Here is a 14,818-nt window from a genome sequence, read left to right on the forward strand (position 1 = left end):
AAAAAAAATTACTTCATCAAAATCTGAATTATTAATCATGTATAAATACATACTATGAAGATGTCATTATTTTATTTGCTAAGTTATTGCTACTAAAAACACTATTATATAAACCTGGACTGCATATAAGCATGCTATTAAGCATCACATTCTAGTTCCCAGTTAAGGACATAATGCTGTGACTAAATATAGCCAAAAAAAAAAAAAAAAAAGGACTTATGGGTAACTAGATCTTCTTAAAAGTACTTCCAAAGAATCCTTGTTACTCTAGGAAATACTCAAATAGTAACTCAAAGACAGTATAATGACAAAGCAGACTATCAAAAACTTTAACCTGGACCATTCTTAAATATCTAAACTGACTTTTAACAAATTGGAATGTAATTTTATGAGGATTGTGCAAACTCAACAAATAATAATAATGTAATATTTTGATGAATTAGACAAATGGAAAAATATATTAAAGAAAAAAATCTCTTAAAATATTGCCATGATTTGAACCAAATGCCATCAGGCACAAGCAACGTCATTAAAAAGGACTTTGGAAACAAAATCCAGTCCACATTGCCTGAGTACAATGATTAAAATTTAACAATTTAGCTAAATAATTTTTCAGAGTAAGTTCTTTGATGTCTCATACCTTATGATGATAGTTAGGAAAATGGAAAACATACATCTTATAAACAGCATTATTCATTCTTTGGTTTAAAGGGGTAGACTTTCCATAGAGGAAACTATTTTATTTTTAGTAAAATTGATTTTATCACTTGATTAGCCAACCAACTAACTAGCATTTCTTAAGTGCCTGCTATGTTCCAGGAACTGTGCTAAGTCCCAAATCTTCAAGATCTTGCATAGAAAGTTTACACAGCTTTTTTTCTCCTTTCATCATGACTAGATGCTCATTTCCAATGTTTGGTGAAAATCTCTCCACTCAGAAAATTGACTCCTACACCTTTACTTAGAAGTCCTATCATATTTAAAAGACATAATGATAATGTATACAGATGTAAATAATGTGGCTAAAATAAGATTATCTATCCTTTCTCATTTCCAAGGAGTTTCTTATTAAAATAAGTATTTTTTAAAACCAACTTCACCAAGATATTTTAAAAAGATAAACTTACCTGAAAAACAAAATAGAGGGTTTTATAGAGAGAAGTACAAATGGTACCACTGTGTAACTTATTGCTATTTGAGTTGCCATCCATGTTATGACATCATAAAATAATTTAACCTCTGGAGGTTCAATAAAGTAATGTCTAATGTTATTTCTCATCTGAAAGACAAAAACACAATAGCAAAAGTATTAATTTTCTTCTGTAAATTACATGGATCATATCTAAGATGCTTTTCTATTACAGCTAATAAAAGTCTTTACAGATTCTTTATATTTTGACCTTGTTAAAAACAGAGCATATGCTTTCTAAGGTTGTCAAGTAATATTTATTGAATTACATGTCAGTACTATAATTTTAATCAAGAAATGAAGATGCAGTTAACTACCTTTAAAGAAATAGTGAAAAATATTTCAAGGGCACAAAAACTCAGAAGGCCCCCCCCTTTTTTTCAATTTGAAGGTGATCATATATCTAAAGATCAAAATTCTTAGAATTAAGAAAATTATGTTTCATTTAAAGTAGTCATATTTTATTTATATTTATACTGTATATCTATCTTTCAAATAGGTTCTTTAATTTACCCAATGTGTATTAGTAATTGTCAGAATGTTCTATGATCTTTTAAATGTAGGTTTGACCATGTTTTTCTACTGCTCTTCTATTATTACTTCTCCATAGTCCTTCTTCCCCACAAAGCAGTCATGATTTCTTCCCTTCTCTGATCTTAATGAACCTTATTGCTGGTCTTATGAACTTGTTCTAATTTTATTATATTAGTATAAAATTGCAGAGGGCAGGGCCTATGCCTTACTTATTTTTTCATCTCTCTAACATCTAGTTAGTTCAATGCACTGAATGCATCAACTTCTCAACCAATATTTGTTAAATGAGTGGATCTTTACCAATTCACGTTTTTCCTTTCCTTCAAAATAAAAATTAAGTCCTTTTGTGTTCAAGAGAGTATTTATTAACTCCACTCCATTGTGATCATTCATAGCACAGAACACTATAAAGGTAGGAAGCAGGGCTCCTTGTTTCAAATCTTATTTTGTACTGGGTCCTCTGTTGCAGCTCTTCAGACTGCCTTTCATTAAAAATATATATATATATATATATATGTAACTCCCAGTAGATTTAAAAGTCTTTGTAAGACAGAAGCAATTCCTCTGTCCCATCTGATGCAAAGGGCATAGTGTTAATGGAAAATATGCCATCCCATCAACTAGTAAGGTCAAAGCAGAGATATTTCTCCCTGATAGGGTCATGAAGTGATCACTTGAAGCATATTTTTAAAGATGAAACTGAACTGTCCTTTCCAACATCTTACAGGTAAAAAATACTGTGATTTTGAAACACATAAGTACTCACAGTTCGTGCTGCTAATGTCATTACCATCCCTGTTAAAAATGTTAAGTAATATCCTGGATATACACCATGCCAAATGGCTGAAAGGATGAAAGTTTGAATGGTTGGGCTAAAGGAGGCTCTCTCATAACAGACCCTAGGAACACAAGGGGAAAGATACATACATAAATAAGAATGATGATGATGGCAATAATACCACATAAATGTTATGTTATCATGTCATTCCTAATAACTAATCTGAATTTTTTTTTTTGAGAATCCTAAGATCAAGCACATCTTTCTTCTACCAATAACTTTCTGTCACCCTGGGACTTGACTTCAGGAAGGTCTAAATTTGGAAAAATAATTTCCATCTATTTAATTAACATACTATAACACTAAATGCAATATTCAGTGAATTGATGATGCATACTTTTTATGTAATTTTATTTATATTTTACAAAACAAATTTTAAATATAAAAATTATAAATGGTAGGTATATCTGTTCTGTCTATGTTAATTATTTGTTATTGCTAAGTTTTCTTAAAAAGAAGGCAGTGCTTCTACTGGTCCTCAAAAATCAATGTGGTATTAAAAATCACCCCCTTTTATACAAATCATAAAATCTGAATAAGCATTAATAATTTTAAAACATGGAAGACACTACTAATTTAGACAAGGAGTAGAAATCAGCAATTTTCAAAGGATAAAAATGCAATGTTAACAAAGACTGGGTTGATAGGAATCACATATCTAAAAGCACATACCTTTTAAGCCAAAGAGCTGTCTGAATATTCCAGTTATCAAGAAACATTTTAAAACTTGTTGAAAACTGTAAGGAAAATGTTATTATTTTGGACCAAGAAAAATAATAAATCCCAAAGATAGATTATATTTATTCACTTGAAGTAACTTATGCATTTAATTAAAACATATTTATAATTGAAAATGAATTTCTATGCAAATTATATCTGTAACTTGTATACAACACTCTCTTCAGAACACTGCAGCATCAAGTTAATAATAGATTATTTAAACTAGATTCACAGAAAGCAACAATTCAATCAATAAGCTATGGACTTTTTCATCATACCCCATTCTATTCTCTCCACCCCATTCTACCATTATACTACTTCCTTATTTTCCAGCTTGCTTTTTCTGTGTTGTCTCCTCCCTTAGATTGTAAGCTCTTTGAGAGCAAGAACTTTCTTTTTTAGTATTTGTATCCCTAGTGCTTAGTATAGTGCCTGGGACATAGTAAGCATTTAATAAATATTCAATGATTTACTATCATATACTTACTAATGTAATTATCTCAAACTCATATACTTTTCTTAATTGCATTTTATATTAACTGTTATCATACACAGTGATTGTAGTTCACAAAAAAAGCCCAAAACAAATAAAACAGCAACCAAACCAAAGTCTTTTTCAGATGAATTCTACCCATTCACTGTTTACATTTGTAAAGTTGATTCTTTGAACCTTATTAAGATTTTATTCCTATTATCCTAATATTATATATATACATATATATGTATAAATAAAAACATATCTAATCTTATTTGATCTGGCCTAATGTTTCATTTGGCCAAGAGTTTTTAATATATTTCTCTGGCTTCTTGTATGTTAGCTATGTCCCCAGCCTACCATATGAAAAGTTGGATAAGTATGGTGTCTATGCCCTTATCACAAGCATTGTTAAGAAATACGTAAAATAATACTGATGCAACCATTCATCCTTGGAGCATATTAATTGGTAATTTCCTTTCAAGCTGATATCAAACTATTAATGACTTCTCTTTGTTTCAAATTCATTTAATTATTTTTAAAAATTTATTTATTTTATTCTGAACTATTATTCTGAACTTTATTCTGAAATAAAACAAACATGTCCATTAACAAAGGAATAGAAAAACAGGACTGCAAGTGAAATTGCAGATCCATTATGAACAACTTGCTATTCCTTTCAAATATACCACAAAGTTATCATGCAACATTTTTTTCTCTCCACTCCCCCAAAACTTTGGGAAGGTTACCATTACATACAAATCTGTGTGTGTGTGTGTGTGTGTGTGTGTGTGTGTGTGAGAGAGAGAGAGAGAGAGAGAGACAGAGACAGAGACAAAAAGAGAGAAAAATATTTTCTCAATGCAAACAGCATCTTTCTTCATAGGATATTTGTTGTTAATTTGGCGATTTATAATGGTTTGATTTGGTTACTCAAAGTTGTTCTTAAACCAATACACTGCTGTTATTTTATAATGTGTTCTCTTAATTTTGCTAATTTTGGTTCTCATTGTTTCAAGGAATTCTCTCCCTGCTTTTCTAAAATCATTGAACTCATTATTTTTTATATTAGTATTCCATCATGAACATATACCACAATTTGTTTAGCTATTCCCCACTTAGTGGGCATTCCTGCAATTTCTACCATAACGATAGCTGTTATAAATATTTTAGAACATGTAGATTCTTTTCCTTTTTCCCTAATCATCTTGGGAAACAGACCTAATAGTGGTATTGCTGGGTCAAATGGGATATAGGCGGTTTAATAATTCTTTGGGAATAATCCCCAAATTCTCTCCATAATAGCTGAATCAGCTCACAGATCCACTGACAACAAATTAAGGTCCCAATTTTTCCATATTCTCTCCAACATTTGCACTTCATTCTTTTACTATATTTCAACCAATCTGATAGGTGGTAAAATATATCTCTAGATTGTTTTAATTTTCATTTCTCTAATGAATAATCAATAATAATAGAGCATTTTTTTCATATGACTATAGATTGCTCTTTGACTATCAATTGAGGGATGACTTGCATTTTTAATTGAAAAAGTTCTTTTATTTATTTGAGATATGAGACCTTTATTATCTGAAGAACTGTCTATAATTTTTCCCCAGTTTTCTGCTTTCCTTTTGACCTTAATTATATTTATTTGTATAAAACCTTTAAATTTAATGTAATCAAATCCATTTTATATCTCATAACATCTCAATCTCTTGTTCATAAACTGCTTACCTATCCATATGTCTGATAGATAATACGTTCCATGTTCTTCAAATTTCATTGTAATATCTCCCTTTATATCTAGATCATGTATCCATTTTTATCTTATCTTGATAAATAGTATAAAACATTGGTCAAATTAATTTATTATAAACAGTATTTAGCTCAACTGTATTTTTTTTCCCAAAATAAAAGCTGAAAAGATGAAATACATTATCAATTGCTTTACTAAAATCTAGTTGAACTATAGTTACAGAATTTTACTAACTTAGTAACCTTGTCAAAAAAATGAAATAAGGCTGATCTAGTATAAATGGCCTGTTTTTGATGATTCCATGCCAAATTTTCTTTTTTTATAACTTCCGTTGCAAGACATTCAATAATTAGCTATTTAATATGTTCCAAAATTTTGCCAGAATCGAAAATCAAGCTATTAGATAATATTTTATCATCTGACAAATGAAGAGTGACTCACCTCAGATGCAAGACACCTAAATATATAAATATATTTAACAAAAAACCCCAACTGAATTGTTAACTTACTTATACTTTTACCATGGTTTTAAGAGTTGTTAGAAATTTAGGCTCTTAACAAAACAAATGTCAGTGGATGATAAACTGCTCAAATATCTGTCAATAGGGAATTATTGACTACCAGTTCTCCTCACATTTTCCTCTGACTCTTACGGAATGAGTTTTCACCATGGCTTTTAAAACCCATCATAACTTGGCCCCTTTTTATCTTTTCAACTTTCATACATCTAACCCTTCTCCATTTGTTCTGTGATTCCTTGTTTGTTTCTTGTTGTTTTCCTTGTTGTTTCTTGCACCTTTTCACTGGCTATTCCCTTATGTATGTCTAGGATTCTTTCACTTTCACTTCTTAGCTTGATTTGCTAATTTTCTTGGCTTCCTTCAGGTCTCAGGCTCAAACTCCCACCCATCTACAAAAAGTTTATCATTCACTTCTGACAGAAGGTTAGTCTACTCTGACTTGTTTTTCATGATTATGATAGCTCCCTGTGATTACCACTTCCTTTTTTAGATGTTCACTATCCTTCTTTTTTATTGATCTATTTTATAATTTTGTCAGAAATAAAAGTCACAGCCAATATTTTATAGTTTTCATATTCCACTTTTTTGGGTGGGAGAGAACTATACATTTGCCTTTCTCTAGTCTTGATATATCTCTCATCCATTCTCCCTGATCTTCAGTCAGCAATCACTCAGGACTTAAGCTTGTAGGTTCCTATGGGCCAGGTGACCAGACATCAAAAAAGGCAGCTAACTGTTGTTTTATTATCTTCTTACTTAGCCTATCAAGCACTTTTGTTCTGTCCTTTCTAGATCAAGAATCATTCTCCTTAGTGGAGAAAAGAGAAAACAGATTTGTTTTCTTTCTGTTATCAATTATCATTGTCCCATCCACCCCGAGTAGTATTCCTATCTTTTCTATAATCTTTTTTCCCTGATATAGCTTAAAAACAATACAAAACCTCTTTTTGTAGCCTTGGATTTTCTTGCCTAAACTTAATCTGAGCTTTAGCACTTCTGGTACTATCCTTAAAGTATAATGCTATGCTTTTTATTGATTGTGATCTCTGTTCTTACTTCCATTGTTCCTGTAAAAATATGAGCTGGATGGGGAGAGTCCTCTGTGCAACTCCAACTTTTATTATTCCTCTGTACTGGATTTCTTCTCTTTGGGGTCAGTCAGTCTGTCTATCAATAAGCATTTATTAAGCACCTATTATCTGTAAGGCACGGTGCTGAGTGCTGAGGTTACAAAAAAAAGCACAAAGGTCAGTCCTTGCCTTCCTATGCTTTTGGGTTGTTTTTCTTTGTAGAATTTTAGTCTGTGGGATCCCTCCTATCTATTGAACTCTGATATTTACTCTTTCAAAATCAAGGGAGAGGCCCGAGGAAGTGTAAAAAAAAAAGTTTGTAATGGTTGCTATGGGGAGGATGACAGTAAATCAGAGAAAGATAAAAAGAATGTCTGTGAAACCTTCAGAGCCCAGGTGATTGTAATTAAGCAGCATATGAATAGAAACCAGGAAGGGAGATGATGTAGGTAAACTAGGTTTGAAGTTCAGCAAAGCATGAGCAGAGAAAGAAAGGTGAGAAACAGATTAAAGGGTAAAGGACAACGTAGATGAAGTGCTGTGGAATGGAAGGAACAATGAATGGAGAGTAAAAAGACCTGAGTTCCAGTACTACTAGTGTAGCAAGTCCTTCCACACCTGAGTATTATTTTTCTCAGATGTAAAATAAGGAAGCCAAGGTTCCTGCTAGGTTTAAGATGCATGCGCATGCGGCACACACACAGATTATTATTATTCTACTTTTATTTCATTATAATTCTCTTTACGTTTTACTACTGAAGTGATATGCTGTTAGGCAATAACTGTGGAAATGAATTAATGTGTCTTTTTCCCCCCAAAACTTCTACTCTACCCTTAGGATATTAGAACTGAAGTTATAAGACAGGTTATATGACGTACTATGTACCAGCCTACTACTTATCATTCACTTACCTCTATTTGTCGGATTCTCAAATTGGAAATTAAATCCCAACATTCTTGTCCATTTTTATCATAGCCCTTAAAACCAAATCCAGCTGCATTATTAATAGCATCAGCTGTATTGAAACAGAGTTTATGAAAAATAGTTATTGTTACTAGTGGCCATATTATCCCAAGAAAGATTTACCATTATATACCATTCCACAATTACCACAATTTATCAAATACCAGTTTTACATATATATACTCTTACATTTTTCTGTTGAAATAACATGATTGGTAAGCAATGCCCTTGAAATGAAGTTCATTCAAAATATTTTTTAGAAATAGGGAAGCACATAAATGAGTTATTAGAACATAATTAGTTTCATTCTGCACCATAATCAATATAGTCCATGTATGAATTGTCCTTAATATTTAGCTTATATAATCTTTTCCCAAATAATTTTAGTCTTATATATTGAAAAAAACAGAGGAAACTGCTGCCTCCAAAGATCTATTTCCCAACATGTCATGAAAGAGAAAATGGTTCAGAGAATATGTGTCACTCAGCATTTTGTCTAAGGCATGTGACTTGAGAAAAAGATAGTAACAAAATAACAGAATATGCATATATGTACACATATATAACATTATCAAGATAAGCAAAATAATAAAATATTGATAATAATGCCTATTTAATATTTTATTTATCTGATAGCTATTATTCACCCTACCTGCTCTTAGTACACAGAAAACGCATTTTAAAAAGAAGTCTTGGAAACGAAAGTCACAAATAGAACAAATAGAAAACATTTTAACAGATTTGAATAATTTGATACTAAGTTATTTGTATAATCTTAAGCAAATCACTTTTCCCCTAGGATTCACAGATAGATAAAGTGGGAAGGAACTTTTAAAAAGGCATCTAGTAGATTTTTTTTCCCCAGAAGAAGAAACTGAAATCTGGATAAGTTAAATAACTTTCTCTAGGTTGCGGTAAATAGTAGAAGTAGGACTGGAATGTTGACCAAAGGATCATAAGTTTAGAGATGGACTTCAGAGGCCATTTCAATCTCTTCCTTTTGCAGTTGAGGAAACTGAGGCCCAATGAGGACACGGGACTAAATGATATTTGAGATCCTTTCTAAATGTAAATCTATGATCCCATGAGTATGCACTTACTAACAACAGCATGTCAACCTTTCTGGACTTCAGTTTCTCATTTATAACAGGGATTTGACTAGTTAAGATAGAGCATCATACTAAGCATTCATTAATTGGGGCTGCATTTCCAATCACAATTACTTTTGAAATCTTAAATATTTTGAGGAAAAAATGAAGGAATCAACTCATTGCAAGTAAGTTTTTATTTATTATTCATTTCCTAAAACTCACTAATTTAAAAATAAGTTTTGTGAACCATTTTGCAAAAATTTTTACCATCAGCACTGCAATAATTTAGAAAATACTGATAAAAATAAATAGAATCTCATTTTATAAAACTACAATGACGCCAATGAGATAACAAAATTCTTTATGACAAATAACAGATGTTCTCAACAGTTCCATAAGTTTAGGTTGTATTACTGACATATTATCAACACTGATAGGTTTGAAAATGTTAAGAGAATAGCCTCAAAGAATTATCATATATAACCTACAGATTGATCTCTTTAAAAATCCTGTGTTCTGACAAATGGGCTACATTTCTTCTTATACTAGTTTTAACAACATTATAGGATATAGATAAATGCTCATTTCTAAATCAAAGTCAGTATTTACTTTATATTACATGACCAGGATTGTAATAATATGCTTATTGCAAAGACGGCAGTTGAAAAAAGTTGTTAAGTTTAGATATTTTTAGGAATTACTGTTGAAAATCATGCTGATAACATAAATTCTACAAGAACCAAAAAGAACCTTTAAAAATACTGTAAAATCCATATGAGAAAAGAGAGTATTTTAATCTCTGATTAACTTGTAAAAATTAAAATAATAAGTAAATTCATTTGTTTGGTAAAAATAGAAAAAATTGACCTCTAAAGACAAATCATATGCTTCATTTACAGACTAAGAATAGACCATCTACTGAATGCAAATCCAAAATGGCCTATAAATTATCTTAACCCTCTATTGGGTTAATAATTTGATTTATTTATTAATCCAAGTAGGCTTTATTAAGGACCAATCCTGTGTGCAGTTAATAATAGTTTCTCTAAAGACATTTATGAACTGGCTGTTAGTACTAATTTCTCAGATTTCAGGGAAAGATTCTGAAGGCATGGACTTTTGGGAACCATAGTTCTGATATATAATGTGAGTTTTTCTCCCTTCAGTTTATCAAGCCTTTAAAGAGGCTTTGAAGAGAGAACGGGCAGGGGACACTCAATGTTCATTTCCCAGAAGTTCAAATTGCCAGGTCCCAGAGGGTTTATCTACCTATAGGGAAATTGATCTGAATACCAGGTATACAAAAATTAAAAAGAAACATATTACCCTCTGTGAATTTACAAACTAAATAGGGAAATACAGTACAAAAGAAAATTATTATAATGAAAAGTAGTTAAAATTTGCCCAGTTCAAACACAGGATCGATATCTTATATCTTGTGACCCAAGACAAAACTATTACAAATAGAGAGAACTTCACTTGAAATTTGAAAACGAAAAGATTTTTTTGCTGAAGTATACTATTTTTCTTAGTAGCATCTCTTTATGGAGAGATAAGTGAAAAAAGAATATCATTCATCATTTCACTCTCTACTTAATTTTAAGGAATTGTTAGTTGATAAATAATTCCACTTAGTTATAAATAATTATGACAACTAGCACTTATATAGTACTTTAAGATTTACAGAAAACTTTGCAAATATTATCTCAATAACACTGGAAGGAAGGTACTATTATTTTCCTCATTTTACAAATGAGGACACCGAGGCAGGCGGTGTTGTTAAGTGATTCATCTAGGTTCACAAAGCTAGTAAGTGTCTGAAGCCAGATTTAAATCAGATCCTCCTGACTCCTGGTCCAAAAAAAAGAATCCCCTAAAACTATACCTTTTCTAGCTGCAAAAACCATTAAGTATAGTTACTATGGCTAAAATATGGCTTATTAATACACAAGTAAATCTAATGTCCTTGGTGAAACACTTTTAAACAACAGCAAAAATGTTGTATTTTTTAAAATAACTAGGTACTTATTAAAAATAGAAGGATAATAAATATCCTCAATGAAGAAAAACTTTAGACATCAAAGAATAAATGGCATTTGAAAAAATGAGGCTTATTAAGAGAATAGCTTGAAAGGACCTTAAAGGTCACATATTTCAACCTTTGAATTTTACATGTGAGCGAACAGACTCAAAGAAGGCAAGTTACTTGCCAAAGAATACAGTGGTTTCAATTGGAAAAGTCAGACAATGCTTAAGGGGAAAATACAATTTTATTTATTAAGCAATCTAGTGACTATTAAAGTCTTCCATTAGTAACTAGAAAGCATAAGATAGAAAACAGAATATGACCAAATGGTACATATGCATTTTATCACAAAAATTTTTGCTTTAATTTCCATAAATGAGAATTTTTTTGGTATCAAATCAAGGAAAAATTACTAATTTATTTTACAACAGTGTGGTCAATCCAAATTGAATATTTAAGCACCAAATTATAGTAAATTCAGTTTAATAAATCAATCAGAAGGATTAAGTTAAATACAAATGTCCAAACTTTCTTTACTGTGTTGTAAAAATAAATCCAAATTCATACGAAATCATGTTGTGACTAGAAACCTGGATAAAAATTAGCTTTTTAAAAAATAGTTGCCCACAGGCTCTAAAATTAACTCAAAACAACTGTGAAAACTCATTTTTACAACATAAGATTTTACAAGATTCTACAAGAACCTCTCTGACTCTAATTTTAAAAGTAACTGTCATTATCCTCAAGATGGCACTCTCAACCACAAAATAAACTGATAGAAGTAGTTTTAAATGTAACTTACCTAAAGTCCATGCAAAATAATATTTGGGTCTGGCAGCCATAAGTGAGACATACAAATAGATAACCTTTGTTGGAAGTGAAGCTGTAGCTTGAAAATGATCATCAATGTTGTATTCTACAGGTAATGATTTGGAGATAGTCAAGTGAAATAATAAGGAAAGTCCACAGATTAAGAGCTTCTGCAGTACTGCAACCTGAAAAGCACAAAGCAAAATAAAAGATTTAGTGAGTTACTTCAACTCCCTGGAAAGGGAAGAATCTACAATTCTTCTAACATGTATAGGAAGGGAATATTGTAGGGTAGCAACCAATGGTACATAAAAGAAAAAAAAAAACCTGTGTTTCACATACATATAATTAATTAGTGCATAGGGAAAAGGTTGAGACTATCTTGAAATCACATTCCTACTCCTTCCTTCTCCAATACACTCTTCAAGAGTTATATTTGTAACTATGGTAGAAATTTTTAAAAGTGATCCTTTTGAAAATAATAAATAATGAATGGGATGTAGAAAAACTGAAACATAAATGCACAACTGATGGAAATGTGAAAAGATATAACTACTTTGGAGAGCAATTTGGCACTGTGCCCAAAAGGCTATCAAACAGTGCATACTCTTTTCACCCAGCCATACCACTACTAAGTCTGTAACCCAAAGAAATTTTTAAAAAGGGGAGAGGAGGATTTAGTTATACAAAAAAATTATGATGAAAAATGCTATCTGGGTTCAAACTGACATCAATTGTTTCTATGTAAACCTGAGCAAGTTAATTAAATTAACTGGGTTCCTGAATTAAGCAATTTATTTGGGTTTCTCCCTAGCTTTAATAATCTATGAAAAAGATTTATCACAGGCTGCTTACTTCTTAGGAATTTTTATACCAACATACTCTACTGTTCCAAATATGAAAACACTATGTCATGTGCATATGTTAAAATCATTCAAAATTACTTGATAAATGCAGCCATAGAAACTGATTAATTGATCTATCCTAATCAATGTTAAGAATAAAACAAGAGTACACCAAAAATGCTCAACATTGAAATGGCCAATGTCCTCTACAGAGTTTAAAAGTAACCCAACCCAATCCAGTTTTCAACAAGCATGTGTGAGACATCACTTAGGTGCTGGAGATACAAAGATCAAAGGAGAAATAGTTTCTGATCTCTAGGGATTTGCATTGTTCTTGTTCTATGCAAACATAGATATGTATATACATATATTGATATATTGATTGTATATATGTGTGTGTATGTGTATATATTGAAAATTATTTGAGGAGATTGGAAGGATTAGCAACTAGACCATCAGAACAGGTTTCTTGCAGGAGGTGAGCACAGGAGTGCCTTGGAGGAAGCCAAAAATTCTATAAGAGATGAAGGAAAAGACAGAGTGAATTTCATGTAAAAGCAATGGCTTCTGAGAAGGTAGGGAGACAGAAGGAGGAATGCTGTTAGTAGGAAAAGCAAAATTGGGAGCAGACTGGCTGACACATAATACATGAATGAAAATAACATAAAATATGACTAGAATAGTAGACCTGAAGAGTTTACAAACTTTGGTTTTAAGGAGATTACTTTGGCAACTATGTAAAGGAAGAAACTACAAGTTTCTAGATTTTCTTACAAGAAACAAGAAGTTCAAATAGGAGGCTGTTGGAATAGTCCAGGAAGAGGTGATAATAAAATCTAGGGTGGTAACTGAGTACAAAGGAGGGGACAGATGAGAGATAAACTGTGTAAATAACATTAACAAGCAAGAAACTGGAAATGAGGAAGAAAAGGAAAGACTACAGCCAAGGAAGAGATTCCAAAACTGGGTGATGAAGAATGATGGCACCTTTACCAGAAATAGGAATTTTAGAGAAATAATAAGTTTAGAGAAAAAACAATTTCTGTCTAAGATGTGTTGAATTTGAGATGCCTACAGGATAGCCAAGTGGTGATGAACAACAAATGAGTTAATACTCATAGAATAAAACTCAGGAGAAAGATTAGAGTTGCATATTAACACCTATAAATTGTTTGCATAGAGATAACTGAACACATAGGAGCTGATAAGACCACCAAGAGACAAGGTATGGAAAGATTAGAGAAGAATGAGCAGTCTAGACCTTTGCTGTTCAGCCAGCGGTAGAAGATGGAACAAGGATAATGATCCAAATAAAACTAAAACAAGTAGTTACACATTGATAAGAACTACAATGAAATAAGCATCATGAAAGCAAAGGAGAGAGAGTATTCAAAATGAGAAAGCCAACAATGTTAGATGCACAGACAGAGTTAAGAAGAATGAGAACTCATAAAAAGAACAAATAAATATCCCTCCACAGAGAAGCACAATGGAGAAATTATGTCTCAGGCAATAAGGGGAGGGTAAATTATTAGTATGTTTGTTCCTGCTATAGACCTTTGTAGTAAATATTCCTTTGTAAAAACATTTTTTTAAGAAAGAGTCCATTGGGGCAGTTAGATGGCACAAGTGGATAGAGTACCAGCCCTGAAATTAGGAGGAATTGAGTTCAAATCCGACTTCAGACACTTAAGACTTTCTAGCTGTGTGATGCTGGGCAAGTCAGTTAAACCCAATTGCCTCAACAACAACAAAAGAGTTCTTAGTAATCTTTGAAAAAGTAGTTTCAATGGAAATGTGAAGTCAGAAGCTAGATTAGAATGGTCTGAGAAATGAAGAAGTATAAATATAGATTTTTTTAGGGAGTAGTTTTTTTTGTGAGAAGAATAACCAACAAGTCTCTCATGATCATAGGATTAATTTTAGATCTAGAGCAGGAAGGCATTTCAAAGGCCATCCATTCTAACTTTGTCATT

At 31.6% G+C, this 14,818-nt stretch overlaps 1 protein-coding gene across 3 annotated transcripts in view; it reads right to left on the minus strand.

Annotated features, from left to right (window-relative positions):
* Window positions 1-14,818, minus strand: part of MBOAT2 (membrane bound O-acyltransferase domain containing 2) — a 149,089-nt gene that overhangs the window by 6,380 nt on the left and 127,891 nt on the right. For all 3 annotated transcript variants that reach the window (XR_004231857.1, XM_003757883.4, XM_023494644.2), the window contains 5 exons: window positions 11,990-12,182; window positions 8,019-8,122; window positions 3,234-3,298; window positions 2,490-2,622; window positions 1,128-1,279 (listed from right to left, as the gene is read on the minus strand). Coding sequence is in view for 2 of the 3 variants with exons in the window: in XM_003757883.4 (XP_003757931.1) it covers window positions 1,128-1,279; window positions 2,490-2,622; window positions 3,234-3,298; window positions 8,019-8,122; window positions 11,990-12,182 (647 nt within the window). In the remaining variant the exon portion in view is untranslated. The remainder of the gene's footprint in view (window positions 1-1,127; window positions 1,280-2,489; window positions 2,623-3,233; window positions 3,299-8,018; window positions 8,123-11,989; window positions 12,183-14,818) is intronic.

This window comes from Sarcophilus harrisii, chromosome 2 (assembly GCF_902635505.1).
Source record: "Sarcophilus harrisii chromosome 2, mSarHar1.11, whole genome shotgun sequence".
Lineage (NCBI taxonomy): Eukaryota > Metazoa > Chordata > Mammalia > Dasyuromorphia > Dasyuridae > Sarcophilus > Sarcophilus harrisii.